We start from the raw sequence: 27,563 nt of genomic DNA on the forward strand, positions 1-27,563 counted from the left end.
CATCAGTGAATCTTTACACCCTTTATTATCAAACAACAGATTTAGCCGTTTTAGTTAGTATAAAGCACAGAGTCACAAAAAGAAACCAGAACTGCTTTCCCCAGTTGCAGAAATCATGCAACATGCATTAGTGGTACCCAACCTGCAGCAGCAGAGCAGCTGTAAGTGTAGGTGTGGCTGTGCCATGCATGTTTGCAGAGGTGTCACTCTGCATGTGGCTTTGAGGAGCATCCCCTTGGTTCAGCAGCCATGCATCAGGAGGAAGATTTAAACATGAAGGAGAAGATGCATGCAGCCACCATGCAGAGCTTGTAAACATAAAAGAATCTCCCCACCAGTGTGCTGCTGGTTCTGAGTCGTACCCAGGTCCATGCTTTTGGAGGCTTTGACGTGCTGGAACTGCCGCTGGCTCTGGTTCTGGTTCTGGGTAGGGGATTGGGGTTGAGCAATGGAAGTGCTGTGAGAGTTTTCCCTGAAAAAAAAAAAAAGAATTTTTTGATGAATGTCCATATATAGTTAACACTGTGTGCTGCAACTTTGTGGGAAAGAATCAGAATCACACCTGTCCTGTAGAGAGGAGGAGTGCTGGGTCGAGATGCTGTACTCTGGTTCATGTCCATAAAGCTCTCCGTCCTCATCCTCATCCATGTGACTAAAGTTCCCATTGGTCACTGGAAAACAATAAAACACCAGTATGTGTTGAGAATGAGAGAAGTAGTGAAACACAATCTCAAAATCCCAAAACAACAATGCTAAAAAGTGAAATACATAAAAATCAAAGAGTGCATACTGGCTTTGACTAGGGATGTACACAATTAATCGATTATTGATTAATTGATTGTTAAGAAATTACTTGAAACGCACATTTTTGTTTTCAATTTTCCGTCACGTGGAACAAACATCATGTGGTCTCATATTACATTCAGCTGTCAGGGAGGAGTTTTAAGTGTAAAGCATGTTTGGATGTGAATCAGCTGTTAAAGGTTAAAGGTGACTCTCAGCTGGCGGCTGCAGCTGTGTCAGGTCTCCATGAGCGCTTTTTAAAGAGAATCAATACATAACTGCTGCCAACAACGACACAGACACGAAGGTTGATAACTTTAAACAGGACATTTCCACCTTTTGGATACAAAGCCAACAGACTGGTGGGAATTGCTAGTACGCTATGTTTGCAGAGCAGCAACATCAGATCCGTCTGGGCTTTTCTGCAGCTGGACTGATTATGACCCCGGTTGCGCTTCCGGCTGACACCTGATCAAATACACATGTTGATTTTTCTCAATAAGAACGAGTAGACAGAAAACTGGACACTGTGAGTCTGAAGTACGTTTCTGTTAGTATTATGAGACTTCACTTTATAAGATTATGTCCACGGAGAATGTTTTTAGGCAAGGCAGGCAAGGCAGCTTTATTTGTATAGCACATTTCATACACGAGGGCAACTCAATGTGCTTTACATTAAAACATTAAAAGCATTGGAGACATTCAGACAGGCATAAAAGAACACAATTAAAATGAGAAATATGATAAAACAGAAAAGAAAAGGAAAATTAGAAATATATTAAAAATTACATTAAAATTTTAATTTAAAGTGGGTTAAAATAAGCTAGGATAGGAAGACAGTGGCAAATAAGAAAGTCTTAGTCTTTGATTTAAAAGAGGTGAGAGGCGGAGCAGACCTACAGCTTTCAGGGAGTGTGTTCCAGATATGTGGTGCATAATGACTAAACGCTGCTTCACCATGTTTCGTTCTGACTCTTGGGACTGAAAGCAGACCAGTACCTGATGACCTCAGAGGTCGAGGTGGTTCATAAAGTAGTAGCAGATCAGCAATGTATTTATGAACGTAATCGTTGATAATCAGTGTTAAACATGTTGTACCCGTATTCAATACCATCAGTTATTTGCATTTTGTTGCTGTAGAAAATATAATTTAGGGGGAAAAAAACGTATTTAGCCTTGTTTTTGACATAAGAATAATAATGATATTTTTGAATGGCAATTTTAATCGATAATAGATTGTTTACATTTCCAAAAATCGATCACGGAAAATCCCTGAAAAGTACATCCCTAGCTTTGACTTAAAGTTTTATGTCTATCTGCTGTTCTTCCTGTTTTGCAAAATACCTGTAGTTTCAATGTTTCTACAGAATCCAAAATAAATCCCAGAGCACTATTTTTCTGCCGATAAATTGGCACCAATAACTTTTCAGATAGCTAGCATGAGCTTCATCTGATTGCATGAGAGTGATGCAAAAGCATGGCCCAACAGTCCTGGCTTGATACCAATCTGTGGCCCACTGCCCAACGTCATTCCCCATCCTCCTTCCAGTTTCTATCCACCGTCCAACAAATACACTTAAAAAACAATTGCATGAGAATAAAAGTAGAGTGTGTACGAAAAAGTTGAAGGGAAATCAGTTGGATTGGAAAAGGAATGAATCTCTGGAAGTCGCTGCAGATGGAGCTCAGTGATACGGCTGTGACTGCTTGATAAACGAGTTTACGACAACTTGATACACTGACTCACAATCCACCCAAGCACAATTTACATACAGTCATCACTTCTCCCAGTGCAGAGCTGCCACATGACACATGCTGGGATTACTGCACACTCTTCATTGTGTGTCCTTTGTGCAGCTTGCATCCACACATGGCACAGACAGGGACGATGCCGGAGCTAAAGAGGGGCCTCTGAAGATATCACACCCTCTCATCTCCATTTCCCCCTCCACACTAATCACCTGTTTTATTTTTCTTCTGGTCCCATTCTTGAAATCTGATATTTTGGCTGTCATTTATCTCTCCCTTCAGATCTCCCATAAATCATTTTATCTCCCACTCAGTTTTCAGCCCCCTTTTTTTTTCTAAACTTCCCTCCCTCCTCCTCCTCACTGCGAGCACCTTAATCAGCTGAACTGTCAAAAACCCATTCTTCATTCACTTCACCTCACACTCACACTCACACACACACACACACACACACACACACACACACACACACACACACACACACACACCTGTTCTCACTGACTCCCAGTCTTTGAAGTGAAAAAAGCTGTGTGGATGATCAATAGCAGTTTGCTCCGATAGCAGGTATATGATTCCTCTTCTTTTACGCTTAACTTTTCCTTCCTTTCATCTGTATTTGTCTACATCGTGCTCGTCAAATCCTCTCTCATTCCCTTCCTCTCTGTCTCTCCCTCCGCCCCATTCCCACCATCCCTTTTCCCAACTTTGTGAGGAATCTGGGTATTGACAATTTAACACTTAACTCCTACAGTTATGGAGGGAATCTTTTTACTTATTGAATTTGTTGTTAACTATGCCTACAAAATCGCATGATGGCTGCCATTCGTAACCTACTCTGGTTTGGTACATCAGCTGTACCCATCCTCAAAGAATCATATGACATGGACGCAAGATGTGGTACATGTTTATGATGTACTGTACGTAGAGGGGCAGTGTAAAGGCAGAACAGACGTGTCAGAGTTACCAGAAGTGGGCCGTTTCAGACTTCCTTGTTTTTGTTACGTCACAACAATATCTGGTCTGTCACGGAGTCAGAGTTCGGAGCTTGTTCAGTCCATAGACTGTATAAAATAATACTGAATCCCTCCTCCGTTTTTCATTACCTGCACAAATGTGTGCTAACAAGGAGCTTAGGAGGGAGGCATGCTAGTTGTAGGCTGTCTTAATAAACACAAAGGTCGGTTTTACTCCCCACGTCTGCAGATTTGAAGATCTAGTGGATGATTTTTATTTGTCATGGATAAGTGCTAGCGCTAATTAGCATAGCCACATAGCTATATGTTCATAGCTGTAGCTGTAGCTGTAGCTGTAGCTGTGTACCAAGACACACGTCGACATACTGACAAATAAAACAACAAGAAACACTAAATCTGTGACCAATCCTTCAGAAAAGGTCCTGCTGCCTTTCTGGCAGAGGTCGGTTTTACTCCCCACGTCTGCAGATTTGAAGATCTAGTGGATGATTTTTATTTATCATGGATAAGTGCTAGCGCTAGTTAGCATAGCCACATAGCTATATGTTTGTAGCTGTGTACCAAGACACATGTCTACATACTGATAAATAAAACAACAAGAAACACTAAATCTATGACCAATCCTTCAGAAAGGTCCTGCTACAGGCGCCTCTCCATCAGGATCAGATTCAGAGGGTTGAAGTAACGCGATCTCTGAGCAGCCGTGTATATTCAGCCAACATGTAAACATTAGATCAACGTGCTAGAGAGCCGAGGCACATCCATTTCCTGAGGGGGCGTGGTCAGAGGGAAAACAGAGTGTTCTGAGGAGGACTGAAGAAGAGGACTTTTCAGGCATGCCAAAATCTGATTTCAAAGTGTTTTTTTGAGCATAAACTTTAAAGACATGTTTTGGGGACCTCTTAGACCAATATATATTGATGAAAAAAGCGTGATATGTCCCCTTTAAAGACAAGCTGACACACAGCTGCTCATGTCCCATAGATACGTTGATGCTGCTGTCACTTTTTCTGCCTTGATCTCAGCATTAACGTAAAAGTAACTTACTCAAGTGTTGCCATGTCTGTTGTTTACATCCCATAAATCCCATAGCTGTACATGGCCTGAGCTTTATAGCGTGCCCTCTGGAGGTATCCTCCAATAACATGCTTAGTGGTTATTACGCTCATGATGCAGCTGGATGCGTACATGAATGCAAGGCTACACAGCAAGTTTATTACAACTTAACAATATTTTTGAATTAGGTTTTAAAATTTGGTCCATATCACTTGAAGAAAAGAGCCACATTTGTTTTGCCTAAACAGTACATTAACACAGGGGTTCCCAAACATTTCAACCCACAACCCCCTCTGTCCGTTGAAATAACTAAATGTTACTTCATATTTCATTTAGCTGGTCTGCAGAAAATTAGCCTGCCTACATGCACATGTGGCTGTTTCCTGTGAATGAACCTGGGGAACCCTAAGAGTCATCTGGCAACAATTAAAGGCAGAAAACTAATGAAACGTTTTATTTGAAAGGTTTTATTCTAAATTTAACTATGGTCAATATACGTAAAATATGCATTTTTTAGATTACTTTAAAAAGTAATAACTCTGGAAGACATCTTGCGACCCCCATTAGTGTCTGACCCCCAAGGGATCCAAACCCACACTTTTGGAAACCTTGTATTAAAAGTCCATCACAGGATGTTGAACTGACTCTAGCTTGAATTCCATGAAGGCTCCTTATTCTTCCATCCCTGAATTAAAATTCTAGCCCAAAACAGTGTGAGCGGTCTGCATTGAAAACTGAGTTTACTTGTGATATGACGATTGCAGGATACTTTGGCTAAGGAAACGTTGTCATTGTGGCTTCAATCACTATCACTGATAGCTAGAATGACCTGTTATATATTGGTGACTTCAACTGGACATTTTTGCCTCCTCAACTCTCAACTTAACTCAACTTTACTATTATAGCACCTTTCAGGCATACAAGCATGCAGCCCAAAGTGCTTCACAAAAGAACAGAGACAGAAAACAACAGAGATGGTGAAATAATAGAAGACATAATCCTAAATAAAATACTTAGTAATAAAGTAAATTAATACAGAAAAAATGTATATAATTAGTAAGAGTAGAAAGCAAAATTGAAAATCAGTTCAAGTTCAAAAGATCAGATAAATAAAAGAAAGAAAGAAAGAAAGAAAGAAATACATTGTGTTAAAATAATGATTCTAATATTGCAGTCCAGTGTTGAAGAAAAAGTACTGAGAAATAAAAGCCAGATTAAAGAGGTTCTGCTTCGGATTCTTTGAAATACTTCAGAGACTCAGAATATTTGATGCAAATTATAGAAGTGCGAATGAAAATGGGAGTAATAGTAATAGTAGAAATGAAGTAAAATGATAGGTAAACTCAGGAAATTAAAACAACATTCTGTGTTGTGTTTTTATTTAATTAAGAGAAATGTGTAATTCTACTTTTCTGAAGTTCAGCACTTAACAATGTCTGAATTCCAGCAAACAGATGTTTCACTAGTTCAGTTTATTTTGTTTTTAGATGAGTCATTTAGTGATGTGATGTTGAACCTCCATCAAGTTTTAAGACTTGCAAAATAAAGTATTTCAAAGAGGCATAATTAATGTAGAGTCTGAGTCATTCAGAACTCCTCAGAACCTGAGGATGGATTAAGATAGAAAAACACTAGATCCCCCACGCTCTGTCATAATTGATAATTACCAAGATCACATCATCACTCTCATTTTCCATGATTGAAAAGCTTCTCCAAAACCACTGAGGTCATTATACAACTGTTCATACAGAGCGCTCGATAGCTTGTTAATACCTCGTTAAGAACATCATTAACAGCTGCAGAAAGTAAAGAGTTAACTCGTCCATGTTCAACTTTTTTTATTTTATTTTTTTAAGGGAGGGGGAGTCTCTTTCACAAATTCAATTTTAATACACTTCAGTGACAAAATTGGGGATAATTACAATTATTTGAAGCTCGACTTCGACTGTAATTTATTTGTGTTCATCCCATCAAATGCCTCTACTCTCCAGAGAGAGAGAGAGAGAGAGAGAGGGAGAGAGAGAGGGAGAGAGAGAGAAAGAGAGAGAGAGAGAGGGAGAGAGAGAGAGAGAGAGAGAGAAAAGAGAGAAAAGAAAGTGCACAGAACAGAAAAAGTAAGAGAGAGGAAGAATACTCACAGCAGACAAAATGAGATGCAAAGAAGGATAAGAGATAAAGAGAAAGATCCATAAATGCAAAAATAACACATCTGCATAAATACATATGTAGGGAATCATTAAACTCAATTTATTCTTCTGCAACAGCCCGAGAAAAAAATCTTCATTTTCATTTCAACTTCAGTACCAAATAAAACGGATTCAGTCTGAGAAATAGTTCATTAGGAGAGTAAAACACTGGCAAGTGTGCACAAACGCACACACACACACACACACACACACACACACACACACACACACACACACACACACACACACACACACACACACACACACACACACACACACACACACACACACACACATATTATGATAACATCAGCGCACGCGCCTGGTGGCAGAGCCACAGAAATGTGCTTACTGTATACAGACACTAATGTGAGTGTGTGCAAATGACACCACAGCTGATGTGAATTTCAAAAGCAAAGTGTGTTCAAGGTCAGAGCTGTTTACCAGATTGAGTGTAAACACACAAAACCAACAGTGTTTGATACTGGCCAACAGTCCCTGAACCAACACTGAGACAGACAGACAGACAGACAGACACACACACACACACACACACAGACAGACAGACAGACAGACAGACAGACAGACAGGCAGGCAGGCAGGCAGGCAGGCAGGCAGGCAGGCACGCACACACACACACACACACACACACACACACTCACACACTCACACACTCACAGAGCAGCCACACACACATTAAACAGGCACAGATATCATTTAGAAACACACACAGACAAATACACACCTTTTAACAAACAGGCCGATACTGACACTGAGGATAACACAACTATCCACACACACGCTCACACTCATTCATTCTAACCAACATACACACTACACAAGGACGTACAGATAATATAGGGGGGGAGCAAATACAGGAAAACAGCTATAAGAAGAACACAGAACTAAAATAACTCTTTCAAACGAGCCAACCCGAGCAATAACAAACAAGCTCAACAACCTTGAGGAACATGAGAGAGAAATAAAAGCAGGGAGAGAGAGTGAGAGAGGGAGGAATATGAAAGGGAAAAGAGGGGCAGTAGGAGTAGTCTCTAATTATGGCGGCAGCGTAGAAGGCGAAATCTCGTTGTGTATGTTTGTTTTTTGTTTGTTTTTATGTTCAGGATGTTAACTTGCCAGGATGATTAAACTTCACGTGTTCTTGAACTTACTGCAAATGATACGTCCACCTTTGATGCTTTTTTTTAATGGCTAAAAAAAAGAAACTCTGAGCAGAAAAACAAAATAATAGGAAAGTGAAAAGTTCAAATAAAAGTTGGTTTGAGGAAGGGAGAGGGTCAGAATGAACTGGAACAATGTTTGCAGGGGAAAGGAAAAGTCAGCACGAGGTTCTACTTGAAATAAGTGTGCGTGTGTGTGTTTGTGTGTGTGTGTGTGCGTGTGTGTGTGTTCTATATTTCTTTGTGCAGCATTTTTATGTGCAGCATACCTTTTTTTTTCCAACAGCATGTCAGCATTACTCAAATTAAAGCTTGAAAATGTACTGTTCTCTTAAATGTGAGGAATTAATGCTCCCTGAATATTTCTATGTACTTCCCATGTGGGTTATTATCAAACCAAAAAACCAAACGTACTTGAGACAGATAATGATCCAATACTTACATAACTACTAGATAGAAAACCAATAAGATGTTGCATTGATGCATAAATAAACAATAAAATACATATTTATGTAACATGAGTGTAAGAGCCCATCATATATGTGGATAGAGTTTAGCTCCGTCAGGCTGAGAGTGTTCAGCGCAGCTCTGCTCAGCACAGTGTGGAGATGCCTACAGCCCATTTCAGTCACAATCAGGAGCAAAACTAGAGCAAACTGCAGAGCTACATGACTTTGCAGGCACATTTTTTCACTTTGATATCTTTAGAATAATTTGCGTTTTGATTTAGACCTTGGGACGGTGCAGATCTTAATTCTTGGTGTTATAAGCAACAGCAATCAAATCTATGTGAATTCCACCCTCAGTGTGAATCTTTGCTGTGGAAATATAAAAAGGCTGCTGCTGTATCATGCAGGTAATCACTTTTTATAATACCTACCCCTGTGGCAGCAGTTTCAGACATTAAAACAACACATAAATGAACAAGCTTGTCAGTTTTAGGCTTGTTTGCTTGGCATCAGTATAAATGTCAGTCTGTTGAAAACTCATCACAGGAGCTTTAAACAGATATGATGTTAACTATGATTGATGAAATCAATGCTGTCTGTAAATGTCATGTCCATAGACCTTCTGACATAACACTGATGGGAACAAAAAGTTCACTCACCACTGGATGTATACAGACTGTTGTTCATCATGGGAGGGTGAATATGGCCGTTAGTCTGACTCAGCATCCCCGTCGGACCGTTCTCTGGGCTCATGGTTCCGGACAGACCAGAGGAACTGTCAAATGAGCGGTTTGGTGACACCCCGTATTGATCCTGAAACAGTGAGAAACAATATAACAACAATAATAACAACACTCTATTGCACTGATTGGAACTTTAACACGTTTATTTGCATTTTTTTGTAAATCTGATGGTCTGTGATGTATTGTGTTATCATTGTCATGCTATCATGATGTATTGTGACTATCTGGTGTTCTTTATCTATGAACTCTGCCGGTGACTACAGATTTCCATTAGCCTTATGGCTAGCTCTGGCATATTTACATGGATGATACGCTGAAATGTTCATTAATGTGTACTGTCCCTTTAATTTAAAAAAAATATATATTTTTTTTTAAATAAAATAAAATAAAATAAATACAATGTAAAACACATTTCAAACAGACAGTTCATGTGTGTAGATATTGTGACAGGTCTCCACAAGCGTTTTTTTGTCCACCGCCAGACTGATTCTGACCCGGCTGTGCTCCCGGCTGACACCTGACCACGTTTAAATGTTTATTTTTCTCAATAAGAAGGAGAAAACTGCACACTGAGTCTAAAATCTGATCCTGTTCAGTTGTCCTGTTGCAGTAAATTCACATGTTGTAGTCTGAGTCTTCACTCTATGACCATGTGTCCACAGAGATTACTTATAAGCCTGCTCCTCACGTTGATATTCAGAGTGTTTACATTTTGAACTCCTCAATATGATCCGTAGCTGTTTAATACCGTCAGTAATATACACTGTGTCAGGAAGGAACATTTGATTCAAGGGAAAAATGCATTTGTCATTATTGTTGACATGGAAAACATTCACGTTCTTTTAATGATTAAACGATAATTGATCGTTAACATTTCCAAAGATCGATCACAGAAAATACTTGAAATTTACATCCCTAATTTAAAGAGATTGACCTTATTTATTTTAATATTTAATACTTTCATTTGAGAATCGTTCACTTTACATTTCTCTATAATTGTTCTGAAATTTTCCAACAAGGTATTTTTGTACGGTGATTTTAGTGTTTTTACAAGTTGCTGAAAAAAAGTGTGCAGTGGTTTTATTTGAGTTACAACACACCTTAAAAATTACAAAGGATGACTTTTTTTTACAAAGAAATATAAGAGAACAAATACATATCCCAACTGTCCATATCTGAGAATTGAAATAAAATAATATTTATTTAAATTTTCAGTTCAATCCAGTTTTCTTGAAAATCTTTAGAGAATCGTGAGTGAATCGTATCGTGAACCAAAAATCTGGAGTTGAAATCGAATCGTGTGTTGAGTGTATCCTTCCATCCCTAGTAGATATGTGTAGTTCAGTCTCTGCTCCCACTCATTTTTCCTTTTTTAAAGGCAAAAAGCTTTACTTACAATTGTATGAGGAAGAATGTTGTCTCTGTTATATTATTCTTGCTTTGATCCTGGCTTTATGTTTCATTTTAAAACAAGGTTCTGGTATGTGGATTGCATATTTAAACAGAACAATGGCCAGAGAGGAGTGTAGTCTGTTCAAACACAAATAGATGTGAAGGAGAAAGAAAAAAAGAGAGGAAGAGGGAGACACCCAAAAGACAGGGAAGGATCAAGGTGAAACAGGGGGACCCATTTCCCATGGCCCCTGGGTCGTAACTGTCCTCAACACAGCCTCTGTCTCCTGTGTGTGTGGCGACGACACTCACACTGACACCTATCCCCTCGAGGGCCGGCCCTCTTTGGTCCCTGTAATACTTAAATAAAGCATCCTTTGCAGTGTTGATGTGTGTCTTTGTGTTTGTATTATTACATCAGGAATTTGATTTGCATTTATTTGTCTTCTGTGTGTGTTTTTAGGAAACGGTACGTAGTCATTAACATGTATACATATTTATGCTGTTTGCCTGTGTGGCTAAGTGTATTTCAAGTGATTCTTTGTGTGTCTGAAAAGAGGCAGCCCCCCTCTTGAGCAACAAAGAAGACAACAGTATGCTGTGTGTGCGTGTGTGTGTGCGTGTGTGTGTGTCTGTGTGTGTGTGTAATAAATCCTCCTTGTCATCTTCCTCTTGACCCCCCATCGAGCAACAGCTCCTGCCCCATGCCCAGCTTCCCTCCCTGCTCCCCCCTTCACAGAGCCCATCATTCTTCAGTGTGTTGGGTGTCCTGTGGGGCCCCTCCTCTTCCTGGCTCTCTCCCACTTAGCTGGTGCCATGGTGCAAAAACATTACTTGAAAAAAACAAATGCTCCTTCTGTGACTAACAGAAGTATTGAGGTATAAACATTATCTCATATAAAAAAATATATATATATGTATATATATAATATACAAATTAGGGATGTACATTTTAAGTATTTTTACGTGATAAATCTTTGGAAATGTTAACGATCAAATATCAATTAATCAATAAAAACACATTGAGTTGTATAAAAGGTAAAAGCTAGAAATTACTTGCTGTATTGCTGCACTTCTACTTGTTTAGGCAAATAATAACATAATGATAGTTTCATATTAGAATGTATAAAGTGTAATCAATTTTAATGAAAAAAATATTCACTTTTTTTTCTTTTTTTTTTTTTAAATGTATACACTTTTTTGTTCTGTTTATTTGATCTTCCCTGAATTATTTGGGGATCACTCTGAAAGTGTGAGTCATTCGGGTTCACAATATTCATTAAAACTGAAATATTTTCCTTTAATGTAACAATACGACCAAGACATGCAAATAAATAAGGAAAGAAAAAAGGAGGAAAAAAATGAAAATAAGATGATAATAAAAATAATAATAATAACAATAATAATAATAATAATAATAATAATAATAATAATAATAATAATAATAATAATAATAGTAATAATAATACTTTTTTTATATAGCACTTTTCAATACAGGTAACAAAGTGCTTCACAGTGGGCAATAAGAACAAGAAGAAGTGCAAAGCAAAACGGAGCGATAGAAAATAAAATGAAATAAAAAACTAAAAAGCATGCAAGCTTATAAAACAGACCCTTTAAAACAGAGTTAAAATGAAATAAAATCACACAATAAAAGCTTTTCTGTAAAAATGTGTCTTGAGTAATGACATAAAACAAGGTACTGATTCTGCAAGTCTGATCTCCTCTGGCAGGCTGTTCCAGAGTCTAGGAGCCCTGACTGAAAACGCCCTGTCCACTTTGGTTCTCAGTCGGGTCCTTGGAACAGCTAACAGAGCACTGCCAGAGGATCTCAGACTGCATCCAGGTTTGTACAGGGATAAAAGCTCAGAGATATATAGAGGGGCAAGTCCATGTTGTGCTTTGAAAAAAGATCTGAGTTTGATGCATTAAAGTACAGTCACGGTAAATGCAAGACGTAATTTTATAATGTATGTAAACCAGTGAGAAACTAATTGCAGTAATGTATTTTAATTGTATTGTATTTATATCTTATTAATTACCTCTTCTATAAATATTTTTAAAATTCTTACTTATTTTGAATTGAGCAGCTGTAATGACTGAATTTCCCCCGGGATAAATAAAGTATTTCTGAGGGGAACAGCAATGTAGACTGTATATTGTTTTTAGTCAGACGTTGATACATAGTGACAACCAATGCCAAAGAGCAGCATCAGATCACACCACTGGATCCCACATAGAGCCTCACTCACTTAGCTTGGAGATAGTCAGTGTTTTGGGAGTTGCTGAATGAAAAAAGCAGCTAGATACAAAATAAGGGATTACGGAAAACTGGCTGAAGATGAATACAGTGAGAGCATCTAAGTCCAAGAGAGAGCCAAGAAAATATATAAAAAAAAATAAAGGGGCAAAACATCAGAGTAAAAAAAAAAAGAGTAGAGTGGTCTGCTTGTGAAATATAAAAGCATCAATACTAGGCCAAAGAAGGCTTTTAAGGTACAGTCTATCTGCCATTATCTTCCTCTCCTCTTTACCCTTTCCTCGATGCTCTTAAGACAAAGAGGGATACATGGATGAACTCTTTGATGTTACTAACAGCTTTCTCCATCAAGATATTGACTGAGGATGCCCTCAGAACTGCAAGTCAGAGCACACATCTACGTACACGCACTTAATCAATATTATTTCACACCTAAAACTGGGGCAGTTTATATTTGCTGCTTTTTTAAATGTACAAAAAATACTTGTTTTTAAATTTTGTAATACTGTGATGTGTTGCTAGTATTAAGTTCCAGTTATTACCTGCAAGGAGAGGAAACTACTTCATGTCTCAGTATATCTAAATAGGGTGCATTTTGCTATGAGCTCCTTTTCCCTGCATGTTTATCTGTTTGTTGTGCTTGTGTATGAGCATAGCCTGCAAGGTGTAAACAGCAGGTAGCTTTTATTTCCACTAGCAGAGCACGCAAGAGGCCATTCACACTTGAGCCAACAACCCATCTTTGTGTGTGCAAAGGTTTGTACAAACCTTCTACAGAGCCGTGCAAAAGGCATCAGCTGAAAAGCAGCCGAGATGAAAAGCATCTCTTTCTACTCATAAAGAAAAAAGATAGAGCTGAGCGAAGAACACTCCGTCTCTCTCTTCCCCTCTCTCTCTCACACACACAAAGGAGTGCACAAACACACAGAATCTGAATAGCTGAAGTGTAAATGCTCTTCTTTTTTTTGTTGGCTGCTGGTAAGAGCAGAGAAAGTAGTGTCAAGTGTGTGAAGAATGGATGGAGGGGCTTAAGAGTCAGTATGTGTAGAAGGAGGCAGAGGCAACAGCCAAAAAAATATGCTCTGAGTTAGCGAGGGCCAAAAGAGGTAACAGGAGATACAGAGGGATTTAGAAAGGCACACATATGTTTGTTTTCTCCCCTGTAAGCTGTTCTAGTCACACATGCTCATTATTTTCATCTGCATTAGGGTTTGAGTCCATTCATTCATGCAAATTCAGCTGGTGAAGTTAAGTACAGCAACTTGTGACTGTAGTCAACATTAGCATTGGAAATAGTGTCTTTTTAACCCATTGTACAGAGGTGAGTATCAATTTTCAGAGCCACTGAGTGATTTTGATTGGACTGAGGGAGTTTATTTTAATCATACATGGTTATTTTGGGGGCATTTTGACTTTATTTGATTGGATAGCCAAAGAGAGAGAGGAACTGTGGAAAGACATTCACACTTTAACCGCTAGGCCTTTGGTCACACTTTCACCTCATTAGTTTTCCGGCCCGAGTTTTCCGATGACATCATTACGGCCCGAGTTTTCCGATGACATCATCACGGCCCGAGCACCAACAAGGTCGACGAAGGCCCTGTTGTACCCCTAAGGATTTTTCTTTCTTTATTTCTACCTACCCAAATAAATTGCCTTTTTGGAGCCTTCAACATGCCCGAAAACTCACCAAACTTAACACACTCTTCAGGATTGGCAAAAATGTCAATACTTTGGTGGTCCAGTGCAAAAACTCCCAAAAATGTCTCAATAGCGCCCCCTTCCATCAGACATGGCACCTCCTCAACACGGTTCAACCTAGATGACTTTTCTTTCCCCATATCTATCAGGCAAGACCAACAAAAAAGATTCATAATGTCATGGTGAACCCCAACAGGAAGTCGGCCATTTTTTTTTTCTCAGTTTTTCACCTGATTCGCAAGGGTACGTATTTAAGAGATCTTGCCTTAGGCCTTTTCTACGATCAAGTCCAAACCACACACATTCTGTATTAGACACATGGAAGACTAAAATTGTGGGCGTGGCAGACTTTGAGGCGGTGCATCAAATGCACAGGTCTCGCCATAAACAGGAAATGGATCTTTGGGGCCTTTTAAATGCAAAACATCTCACCAAATCCAACACACTCATCAGGCCTGGTGAATAATTTGAGATTATTTTGGTCTCGCAAAAAAAAAGTCAAAAATGTGCTCAGTACTGCAACCTTACTTTTTCAAAAAACCCTCCCCATAGAGTTTTTTTTTTAACTGCGTGCACATTTTCGGACATGCATATTCTGGGCATCAGGATGCACAAAAAAGCCTCTTACACCTATATCCGAAACTCAACAGGAAGAACGGCACCTAGCTTTGAATGTGAAAAATGGTGCCCAGATAAGGGTGCATACTTTTAAGAACTCGTCTTAGGGTTTTTCTCCAATTCAGTCCCAACAAGGCACATTCTATAGTAGACACATTGACGACTCAAAATAGTTTGAGGCATGCTTTTCAAACTCAAATTGTGGGTGTGGCAGACTTTCAGGCGGTGCATCAAACGCACATGTCTCGCCATAAACAGGAAATTGATTTTTGGGGGCTTTAAAATGCACAAAATCTCACCAAATTGGCCATATCAGGCGGTGGTTGCAGGTATGCAAGGGCCCATTCATCACCGCTTGCAGCTTTAATTCAAATGTGTAGTCTTCTCTGTCTTTGAGTTACCTGTGTGGAATGGCACTTCCTGGTTTGAGTGAAAGAAGAGGCCAAAGGCTGTCAAGCATCTTGTGCCGAAGCCAGCTTGTTAGAGCAGACCATGTGCTTGGGGTTATAGTTAGTTTAGCTTCAGATTTACTTTGCCTGGGTGTCCATTTTGCATTTGCCTTGTGTTTAACTTGGTTTGGTTCACAGGGGTGGCTCTGGCTCAGTGGGTAAAGTTGGTTGCCTATCAATTGGAAGGTTGGTGGTTTGATCCCGGCTCCTGCAGTCACATGCCAAGGTGCAAGACACAGAACCCCAAAATGCTCCTATTGATATTCAGCAGTGTATAAATGAGATTAGCTAATACTGATGGTTCCTTACTATAGCAGCCTCTACTATCAGTGTGTGAATGGGTGAATGTGACGAGTAGTGTAAAGCACTTTGAGTGATCAGAAAGACTAGAAAAGGGTTATATAAGTACATGTAAGTACCACTTGGCCAAACCACTATATAAGTTCCCTTTGGTCTCATCCTGTTAGGTCTGTCTGTTTAGTTCACACTCCATACTGTTGTCTTGTTAGTTAGAGTTATGCTAATTTGACCTCCTATAGGCCTTGTTGTTATCATTTTGGTTGGTAAATTTGTTTTTTTTTATTTGGGTATAATACAAACCCAGATGTTTTGTCTTGGTGTCTTACAGCTCAGTCCCTAACAGCAGAATGTGTTTGTCAGTCGCCGTCTTTCACCACCAAGTGAAGTAAACCCTGACTCCCACTCAATAAGTTGTTGCAGTGTATGTGTGTGTTTGCATCATTCAGTGCCTGAGTATGTGGGCATGTGATCGTGTGTACCTTCAGAGTCCTTAGCACAACGAGCTGGATGGTCCCCCTTACGTTTCCCTCCTGTGACATGGAGCGACGGAGCGTCTCCATGGCAACATGGTTGGAGCGCCCCACTAGCGACTCTCCGTTGACTGCTACCAGCTGGTCGTTGACACACAAACGCCCATCCTGCACAACACACACACGACAGTTCTATTGAGACATCTTCTTCATGTTAGTGATCAGAGTGCAGACTGATGCATGTTACCAGAACACATCTTTAAAGCTGGGGTTGGTAGTCAGATTTAGATCCACTTTTTGTTATACTGGTTAAAATGATCTTTATGTCCAGATGGTAATAATTAGGGGTGACCCCAAATAGTCGAATATTCGACGATTCGTTCTAACGAGCATTAGTCGACTGCCAATCTCATAGTTGAATATTTGCATATGAAACGTGGATCATTCCATTCAAACCATGGGGGTGCTCAATGTCTAATTTTACATTATTTTCCTGTTTCCCGTAAAAATAGTGTCTCATATATCCTATTTTGATATAAATATAAACTTATTTAATGTAATTCTGAGAACAGCTCTTGAAGTGTTAAATCTCCTTAAAGTGGTAATTAAATCTCCCCTGGTAATTAAAGGTGGACTCTCCCATTTAGCGGGACCTGTGGAGCAGACGTACCTCAGCTGGTCTTTAAATCTTTCTACGTTCATGGTAGCTCAAAATGTCAGAAATAAAACTTCAGTTGATTCTAAAATAGTGATGAAGATGAGGAGCAGCTTCATGAAGAGGGCTGTGAGATCAAGGATTACCGGACCACACGAAAACTGTACGGGGCCAAAAGAACCAGGAGGGATACCCAAAGCTGTCCGAAGCCTCAAAAACAATCCACTCCAAGACTGTTTTAAAAGGTTCTGTTAATAGATTTAAAAACCCTTTAGCTGGTTCAGGTTTGATTTTAAACATTATACAAATGTTTAGCCTTAAGTTGGACAAACTCCCCTCCGCAGTGCTGCTCTCTGCTGTGTGAACACTGTTTAAATATCTCCTGATTCCTTACTCTGTAGTGGCGTGTTGTTCCATGTTTAACGGATGGTGGTCTTATTTGAGTTTTCTCTCCTTCATCGCCTCGTTGTTTTTGCAATATAGATTTAAAAAATCTAAGTTTTATACTTATAATATTCTGTTGTCCCTTTTACTTTAAGCTACGAGTCTCTTAATTGTAAATGGTTATGTGTAATATTGTCATGCGGTCACCATCATGCAGACTTTGGGTCAATAAGGAAAAACAACAAACATTCCACTATTCGTCGACTATGGGTAAAAATCTGATGAATCAGATTCAACTAAGCAAATCCTTAGTCGGGCTCACCCCTAGTAATCAATACATAATGTGTTCTTAAAAAAGAGGTAAAAAAAGCTGCTATCTACAGCCGGAGTAAACCTGGGAAAACACCAACCAATCCCTGCCATCAGGAGCCAAATGATGAAACCAATCAAATCCCGTCATGGATCGGTTTTGAATCAGTCACCATCACAGGTTGCCAATCAGCGGCGCTCGTGCATGTGAGCGAGGGCAGCGTTTTGGAGGAGCTCCAAGGGGAGGGGGGGAGGACGGAGTCCTGAGGAAATGCTACATTCAAATTCATGCTAGTTTTCTGTGGCTACCAACCCTAGCTTTAATACCCAGAACCCAATTGAGACAGATAGAACAACACACACACACATATATCCCTTTGACTTTCTGACTCCATTAAGCTTCACACACACACACACACACACACACACACACACACACACACACACACACACACACACGCACACGCACACACACACACACACACACACACACACACACACACACACACACACACACACACACCTCCATCTGTCTGACTTCCCTGGTGTGTTGTTTACAACTCCTTTACAGCAGCTCTGACTATTCTTGTCTGCGTGATGCTTGGTAAATGCTGCACAGGTATGTGTGTGAGTGTATGTTGGCATATGTCAGCCAGTCTGTCTCTCTGCTGTCTACAGCATGTCAAGTGTGTCCCTGTGAGTAAAAGGTCAAAGGTTAACTGAGCAGCAGCACATGGTAGCAGAGACAGCTGAAGTAGACACACGTTTTTGAATCTCTTGGAAGCTAACTTTACACATACAGTGTTTTCTTCTGTTATTTGTCTTCATTTGGTTACATGTGAGAGTCTTATGTCACCTTGTATGCAGCCCCTCCATGAATAATGGATTTGATGAAGATTCCCAGGTCCTCTCCTGTCTCCCTCGACTTGTTTCCTTTGAGGCTGATGCCGAGTCCTGCAGATCCGCTGTCATTAAGGGGCACCTCGAACATTAGCTGCTCCTTCCCGTTCTCAGGAACAAAGACCGGCACACGGGACACATCGTCCCTCTGGGAGTGAGAGAGAGAGAGAGAGAGGGAGAGAGAGACACATTGATGAGGAAAAGTGGAGGGTGGGAACAGGGTGAGGGTGAGAGGACAGAGGTCAGCTCATTGGTCATGAACAGTCTCCTAAAGCTCAACTAAAAGCTTTTCCATTTGAGACAAACCATCACAAGGAGCTTTTCAGCTAAATATCTCTGTGGGTAAAAAAAAGAAAAATTGCGGCTATTTCATCTAGTTAGTCTATTTCAGAAGAGAAAGAAATAGTTGGAAGGAAAAAAAAGCCATTTGGACCCACTGCTTTTATGTCCTTTTTCTTCTCTCAGTTCAGCAATATAAATAAAATGACCTGTGCATTTTCAAGAGGTAATTGGAGAGTACGGCAAACACAGAGAGCCAGGGAGACAAAAGTAGCGAGAGCTCAGGGAATATGGAGCAGGAAGAAAGATTGTAAAAAAAAAAAAGAAGGCAAGAGAAACAGGAACGAAGGACTGACTGTATAGATAAAAATGACTATTATAAACCCAGAGGGATGGTGAAAAACAGCACATTACCAACGAGTCTGAGCACAAAGTATCAGTAACAAAGACAGCAAGGGGATCCCGCAGGATGAGAGTGTGTGTTAAAGCTGTGGTGGCTTAGTGAGAGAGGTAGTGCTGCTTTAAAACATAAGCATTATTATGATTTTCCACTATGCAAGCCGCAGATCATATTCACAGAACAGGGGTGCGTTAATAGCTTGTCACAGAAATCAGCTGCATTAAAAGGAATGTGCATCAACGTATTATTTCTGTGTTAACTTAAGCTGTTTTCAGAAGTGAACTCCAGAAATATTCTAGAACATTTCAACAGCCCTGACCTTAAAATGTTCCTGAGTTGACTCTTTACACACGTCCTCTCCTAAGTCTGGTTTATACTACTACACACATTAGGTCTGTGTAGCCCTTTTTTGAGGCAGAAGCCCATGCACATAGCCTGACGAGGGACCTCCTCCAAAGTGTAACTACGTGTCAAAGTGACAGGGACCGCAAGCCCTGTGATTGGTCCACTTGATGGCATTGTATTTCCTGCATTTACAGCAACTCCTGCATCTCCTCTGACGTCTCTTCTCTATTCCTCCTTGTAATAAAGCTCTAAATTAACAAAACACGCGTGTAATAGAGACCACACTGCCCTCAAGCGCTTCAGAGTACATCAACACACAAGTATGTATGCTCAAGACTGCATTGGCCACTGCTGCGTAGGGTCAACACAAAGGTATAAACCAGGCTGTAAACATGTTTAGTATTGCTGTGAAGATCGTCTTCTTTGAATGGGTGTGTATGTGGTTTCTGGTGTTTCTGCAGCCAGCCTCAAGTGGACGCTCAATAAACTGCAGTTTATAACACTTCAGCATGGGCTTCATATTTTGAGACCCGAGGTTGCCGCTCGATTGAGACACAGAGTTTGTTGAAACACGTGACTTTTTCTGTCCAATTAGGATCCTCTTAAGCAATAAAGTAGACTAGCTAGCCAGAATTGAATTAATGTGATAAAGATAAGAAGCAGTACGATACAGATAAACATCAGACTCACATCACCGCAAGGCACGTTATTTGCCAAAGTGCAGACGTCCTGCATCAGGGCAAATACTGGCCAATGCTGATGTTCTACTGATATATTGGTGCATCCCAAACTGTGCTGTCCACCATGTAGTTAGAATAGCTCGTGTGGTATGGCAGTTTTAACAGAATTCACAGAAAGGCTTGAAAGCAGGTAAGAGAATGGATGATGTACGTTATGTTTCCATTCTGACTTCATGTGAATGGTCTGCAGAGCAACCAGACATGTTTCCTAATTGTGATTCTTTGCAGGAAGACATCTGCTAATGAAGTAATTTCAGATAGCTGGAGGAAATGTATGCTAAGATAGCTCTAGGAAGCAAAGGGGACGAGCTGATTTGCAGATAGCTTGACTGTTCCTTAGATAAATTTGATACATCAACTATCCCATGACTCCATTTTTGTTTGTCCTTCTAATCCAAATTCCATAAGTGACTGTGTAGCAGTTTTAAACTACTGTGTGTATGTGTCTGTCTGTATTTGCTAGAAATCTATGAACAATTAAAGGTACTTATGATGAGCATGTGCCAAACTGGAGTGAATTGGCTTGTGTATGTATTTGCATGAATTCTGTCTGAGTCTGTGTTTGCTTGTGTGTGTGTGTGTGTGTGTGTGTGTGTGTGTGTGTGTGTGTGTGTGTGTGTGTGTGTGTGTGTGTGTGTGTGTGTGTGTGTGTGTGTGTGTGTGTGTGTTTGCGTGGGTCAGCAGTGTCAGGTTTAGACAGTGTTTGTCTGTGGGGATTGTAGGTTTAACAGCGTTAAGCCGACACAAAGTCCTCTACTCTGCAGAAAACTGTTTTCCCTGCTGGAAAAAGCTCTCATCACACTGACTGTCCAGACCTGATAGGAAGCTCCGCGACCTTCGGAGGAACTTCAAAACACACAGCAGAGAAATGTTTGCTACTTTCTGCGCATAATTACACTGACAATTTATTACTCCCCAAGATTCTGTCCGTAGTGATGTTCATGATGGAGCAACTTTCAGTATTTCTGCCACCGCTTCATTCTTCCTCCATCAGATTCAACTGGCCTGCTTTGTTAATTTATGATTCCTTTTTCTTGCACTCAGCACAGGACAGAGCTAATGTCAGGATGAATTTAAAAAGGAGGATGGCTGTTCTTATATTGGTGGAAAGTTTGATGCAGCAATTCTCAGCTTGGGGGTCAGGACCGCCCACAGAGCTGAGAGATGTTTTATGGAATCTGACAAAAAGATGCAAATATATGTAAAGTTGGTTATCTGGGTGATGAATTCAACTTCCCTCTAAAACAATGAATAAGCAGAGCCTCTGAGCTTCCTCCCATCATTCACCAGACAAACAAAGACACATGAGGAATAAAGAAAGAGAAGAACAGTCATCGTCTGGTGTCGGGGGGACATTAGCTTAGTGATCTAACCTGCAATTCATACAGGTAGTGTGTTCACAGCGCTCCGTCAGCACCATGGGTTTGCTCCATCCGACAGCGTGCGTCCTGCTATAATCGGACTAGCACAGCTCAGAACAGCTTGGAGCCACTGGGTCCAGTATAGAGAGAACAACATACAAACAACAGGTACAGAGTCTCTCTGTGGTTGAATCAGTTGGATAGTAGTATGTGACTTTTGTGCTTTTATCATTGCTGAGTATGCTGCATAACTATAAAGATTCATTTTTTGCAGGTTTAGATGAGTTTAAAGGTGACATATCATGCAAAATGGACTTTTTAATGGTTCTCTACCTGAAATATGTTTCCCTGGCATGTCTACAAACCCCCCGAGAATGAAAAAAATCCATTCTGCCCCTGTTCTGATTTCTCCACCTTTCTGTAAATGTGTGTGAAACGAGCCGTTTCAGACTTCAGTGTTTTTGTTACGTAACAACAATATCCGGTCTGTCACGGAGTCAGAGCTCGGAGCTTGTTCAGCCCATAGACTATATAAAATACAACTCAACCCCTCCTCCGTTTTTCATTACCTGCACAAATGTGTGCTAACAAGGAGCTTAGGAGGGAGGCATGCTAGTTGTAGGCTGTCTTAATAAACACAAAGGTCGGTTTTACTCCCCACGTCTGCAGATTTGAAGATCTAGTGGATGATTTTTATTTATCATGGATAAGTGCTAGCGCTAGTTAGCATAGCTACATAGCTACATGTCATAGCTGTAGCTGTGTACCAAGACACACGTCTACATACTGACAAATAAAACATCAAGAAACACTAAATCTGTGACCAATCCTTCAGAAAAGGTCCCGCTGCCTTTCTGGTAGAGGTCGGTTTTACTCCCCACGTCTGCAGATTTGAAGATCTAGTGGATGAATTTTATTTGTCATGGATAAGTGCTAGCGCTAGTTAGCATAGCCACATGGCTACATGTTCGTAGCTCTGTACCAAGACACACGTCGACATACTGACAAATAAAACAACAAGAAACACTAAATCTGTGACCAATGGTTCAGAAAGTTCCTGCTACAGGCACCTCTCCGTCAGGATCAGATTCTGGATCAGATTCAGAGGGTTGAAGTTACGTGATCTGTGAGCAGCCGTGTATATTCAGCCAACATGTAAACATTAGATCAATGTGCTGGAGATGCCGAGGCACATCCACTTCCTGAGGGGGCGTGATCAGAGAGAAAACAGAGTGTTCTGAGCAGGGCTGAAGAAGAGGGCTTTTCAGGCATGCCAAAATCTGATTTCAAAGTGTTATTTTGAGCATAAACTTTAAAGACATGTTTTGGGGACCTCTTAGACCAATATATATTGATGAAAAAAGCGTGATATGTCACCTTTAATATGAATAATTCTGCTCTGTTTTGTTGTCCTGTTACCTTCTGATGAAGATATTATCTTAAAGTTCTGTTGTGGTCGACATGGATCACTGATGTGTGACTATTTTGTAGCCATAGTCAGAGTGTTTTTTATCTTTGTGATCATTAGCACAATAGGGAGTCCATATACTGTGTTTTATTTTGAAATAAGCGGATTTTGCATTACATCCTAGTGCCTGACTTCCTGTCCAGATAGATCTTCTCTGTTCAGTTTGACACATACTGGGCGCAGGCTCCGTCGAAAACTGACTAACAGCCAAATTCCGCCTGATCCGTGTCCAGTCCATCTCCGATCCAGTCTGTCTCCGATCCATCACAGCACTGGATCTGATAGGTTCCTATTCTAGTCAATATGTAAACTCCACTGGATCTGCTCCTTTGCGTTCTGGTTGATCCGGCAGGTCGGAGTCCCCCGGATCAGATACACAAGACTTCTGTCTTTGCCGGATGCCGGAGCACGACTCATCAATCTCAACAGAGCAGACGCAGCGGGACAGGAAGTCAGGCACCAAAACAAAATGAAAACATCCGGTTAATTTTCAGAATAAAACACTCTGTGTTATCACCAGATCGTATTTCACTTAACTATGACAACAAACCGTCATGATGAGCGGAGCCAGGCCTGGAGTCAACAGGTCAGAGGTTTTCAGAGGACCAGAAAGACAACATGGATGAGGAGAGGAGGAGGAGAATCCTTGCTTCAGTAATTGCCGCAGGATAACCTCGGTCACATGACTCCTGCTGTCTGGCGGTCCTGCTCCGTGTTCCTTTCTGAAAAGGCAACCGGTGGGTGTTCACTTACGAGAGTAAACGGAGCTAGATTGTAGAGGAGACAGACCGGACACGGATCTGGTAGAAGTCCTGTGTAAGCGCGTATCTGTAGCAGAGCGGTGTGGGGCACGCTCCCGAGCCAGGGCTGCCTGTGTAAACACGAGCACTGACTAGAACGGGAATGTATCGGACACAGACGTAATGCAACACAGCCATAAGAGTGCAACCTATATGGCACTCTATAGTATATGGAGGCTATCGTCCTCGTCACAGCGGTCACCGGTTTAGACTCCCGGCATCAGCCATTTGCTGCATGTCTTCCCCCACTCTCTGCTCCCCAATTTTCCTGTCTCTCTTCAGCTATCCTATCCAATAAAGGTGATAATACACTTCCAAAAAACAAGTAACATGTAAATTGAAATAACTTATTTGGTGTCAAACCTGACTTTATGGGGTTTTCTTTCTTTTCACCTTCTAACAAAGAGAGAAAGTGTATCTACTGAGAAGAAACAAAGTCGAACAAAGCCTCTCTTTATGAACCGATATGTCTCCAAAACAGACACAGGAGTGGACAAGGCCACACAGGTACTGTAAGTGCTGTTTTCATTGAACATTTCTATTATCTCAGCCTCATTGCTATGATAGGTGGTTATATCAGAGTACAATACAATACAATGCTGTGCACTCATGTGTGTGTTTTCTGCTGGCTGCAATGAAAGGCGTTTGTGTCTCTGCTACGTGAACTCTATCAAAACCATCGAGTTATAGAAAAAAAGCTGTTTGCATAGATGAACTCCCTCATGCCGCTCGTTTAACATTTAAATGGCTCGCCACAATGATGGATCAACAGGAGGACACGCTATTAAAAAAGACAGCTCAGTGTTTGTCGCTGTGTGTGAAATAGTGTGTGTGTGTGTGTGTGTGTGTGTGTTGTTTCATTAAACCCAGCCAGGGAGCTATGTGTGTGAGTGTGTGTCGGGGCGGATAGAAAGAAATGTTATGCTGAAATGAGTTAGAGCAGTCAGCTAAAACACACAAACACATAAAAAAGTCACTTAATTCATCCCTGAAGCCCTGAGCTGTGAGACAAAGAGAGGGAAGAGAGATAAAGACGAGGGAGGACAAAAGACATAAGGAGATAAGGTCATAATTTTATATGTGTAAGTAATGTTAGAGGTGTTTTTTATTACTCTGCTATAAACTTTATTATCATTATATTACAGGACACCTGCTTTAGCAACATAGTCTTTTAATGAGAACGGCGGATTGCAGATGCCCTTATAAGCAGCCACACAGAGGCACTGCTTGTTTGTGTGTGTGTGTGTGTGTGTGTGTGTGTGTGTGTGTGTGTGTGTGTGTTCTACGAGGCCAAACAACAGTAGCTGCTGTGCTTAAATGTGACAGTAGGTGTGGCAGCACACACGGAGACACACAAACTGCTGAGGTACGACATCCCAGGTAGAAAACATCCTGACATCACGGGCTATGATTTTGACTTATGAAAATAACAGAGCCATCACCGACCACTCCGGATGGGACCCTGTTGTTCAATCCCTCTTGTCCTCTCCCTCTGTCCCCTAATGGTCAGCGCAAGGGTTGTGGTGCTGAGGCAGGTTTACGACCACACCGAGGAGGACACAGGATGAGGAGTTTGTTGACAAATGTGTACAGATCAGTGTTCATTTTGGCAGCTATTCTAGATTTAGTCTTAGTCTTAGTTTTTAGGCGATGATGCCTGTTATAGTTTCAGACAAATTTTAGTCTAGTTTCAGTCGAAGAAAAATGAAACGCCACACATTTCAGTCTTTGATTTTGCCAAAACATTGTCTCTCTAAAATAAATTGTATCGATCAGATATTGGTATCAGGGTTACACCAAGTCAATATTTCACTGCTTTAACACTTTTGTGTAATCTCTTAAGTTACATGATTCAGCCTGTCCCTGCTAAAAATGAAAAAGAAAACATTCTTGATGTGACCACTGTGACTGTCAGTCCCTCCAGGATTTCGCGGGATTATTGCAAATTCAGGCTTTTTGGGCAAAAGCCTGAATTTGCGACAGCTTTCTGAAAAAATTGCGGTGAAAGTTGCGATTATTTTTTTTTTGCTTTTGTCCCCCAATAACATCTCAGGGGCAAGTAAATATGCTAAATTATAGTTGTTTTTAGAAAACATTCTTGATGTGGCCACTGACTGTATTTTGATTCTCTTGATTCACAGAAAAATGCCATGAAAGGTCCCTGAATGCACCTCGCAGCGACTGATGCACAGTCAGTTCACGGCACTCTGAAATTAATCTGCATCTTTGATGACAAGGAGTTGATCAAAACTTACTGAATGTGTCTGATGTTTCACCAAACTGGAACAAATCAAGCTGTAGACGCAGAGCTTTTTACGGTAACCACAGCAACAACGTCAAACATCAAATAGTAAACAGACGTCCCCCAGTTGTGTCTTTGTCACTAATGAACACCGGGGGTAAAAATCCTCAATGAAGATGAGACAGATGCATGGAGGTGAGGAGAGCTGGTTCATAAAGCACACCTGCTGCAGGTAGAGACCAAGCGTACACTGAGCCCCTCAATCTATAAATAATAACGTTGTCATGGTCACTTGTCCTGCCTGCTGTCCCCTCTTTTCACCCGTTCTCTCTGCGTGTTTTGTTGTTGAAAAGTGCCGATCAAGTGAGGACTTACGTTTATGTTCCAAGGAAGTCAAATTGATGACAAAACCGATGACGTGCAGGGGCTGAGATTAAGGTAATTGGTCAAATTTGCGGGAAAGTTGCGGTAATTGTAAAAAAAAATTGCAGGGCCGCGAAAAAATCGCACTGATTGGTTGAATTCGCGTTGATAGTTGCGATCGCGAAATCGCAACTTCCTGGAGGGACTGGACTGTATTTTGATTCTCCTGATTCACAGAAAAATGCCATGAACACAATATAAGTGCTGTGTTGCACATTTATGACGGTCCCTGAGTGTAGGCGCACTGGACAGACAGTCAGTTCATGGCACTCTGAAATGCATCTGCATCTTTGATGACAAGGAGTTGATCCAAACTTACTAAATGTGTCTGATGTTTCACCAAACTGGAACAAATCAAGCTCTAGATGCAGAGCTTTCTACAGTAATAGCGGCAACAACGTCAAACATCAAATATTAAACAGACGTCCCCCGGTTGTGTCTTTGTCACTAACGCACACCGGGGGTAAAAATCCTCAATGAAGAAGAGACAGATGCATGGAGGTGAGGAGAGCTGGTTCATAAAGCACACCTGCTGCAGGTAGAGACCAAGCTAACACTGAGCCCCTCAGACAATAACTCAGCCTGTCACAGGAAGTCATCACTTTATCTTTAAAGACGCACAGCGGGGGAAACATAGATTCTTAATGTCCAATGATACAACACTAAAGTTTTCGTCTCGTCATTGTCTCGTCAACAAAATCTAAACATATGTTAGTCAGAGTTTTTATTATCAGTGATGCACTTTAACTCATCACAGCCTTATTTTCGTCATGAAAAAATGAGTCGTTGACGAACATTTATCATCAGAACTTTCCGTTAACGAAATGAACACTGGTGCAGATACAGCAGCATTTATTCTGCCTTTTGTAGCACAGTGAAGGCACCAAGGCTACCACAATGTTATTCTTCCTGGACCTGCATATTAAAGATCTTAACAAGCAGGGCA

The 27,563-nt window shown here is 40.7% G+C and overlaps 1 protein-coding gene across 1 annotated transcript in view; it reads right to left on the reverse strand.

The window, feature by feature from the left end:
• The window catches only part of LOC117820758 (partitioning defective 3 homolog B-like), a 231,361-nt gene that overhangs the window by 188,463 nt on the left and 15,335 nt on the right, over positions 1-27,563 (reverse strand). Inside the window, exons 2-6 of the mRNA XM_034694677.1 lie at positions 18,516-18,707; positions 16,321-16,479; positions 9,038-9,191; positions 563-671; positions 336-472 (exon numbers count right to left, since the gene is read on the reverse strand). Of these exons, the coding sequence (XP_034550568.1) occupies positions 336-472; positions 563-671; positions 9,038-9,191; positions 16,321-16,479; positions 18,516-18,707 (751 nt within the window). The remainder of the gene's footprint in view (positions 1-335; positions 473-562; positions 672-9,037; positions 9,192-16,320; positions 16,480-18,515; positions 18,708-27,563) is intronic.

Source organism: Notolabrus celidotus, chromosome 10 (genome assembly GCF_009762535.1).
Source record: "Notolabrus celidotus isolate fNotCel1 chromosome 10, fNotCel1.pri, whole genome shotgun sequence".
Classification (NCBI taxonomy): Eukaryota; Metazoa; Chordata; class Actinopteri; order Labriformes; family Labridae; genus Notolabrus; species Notolabrus celidotus.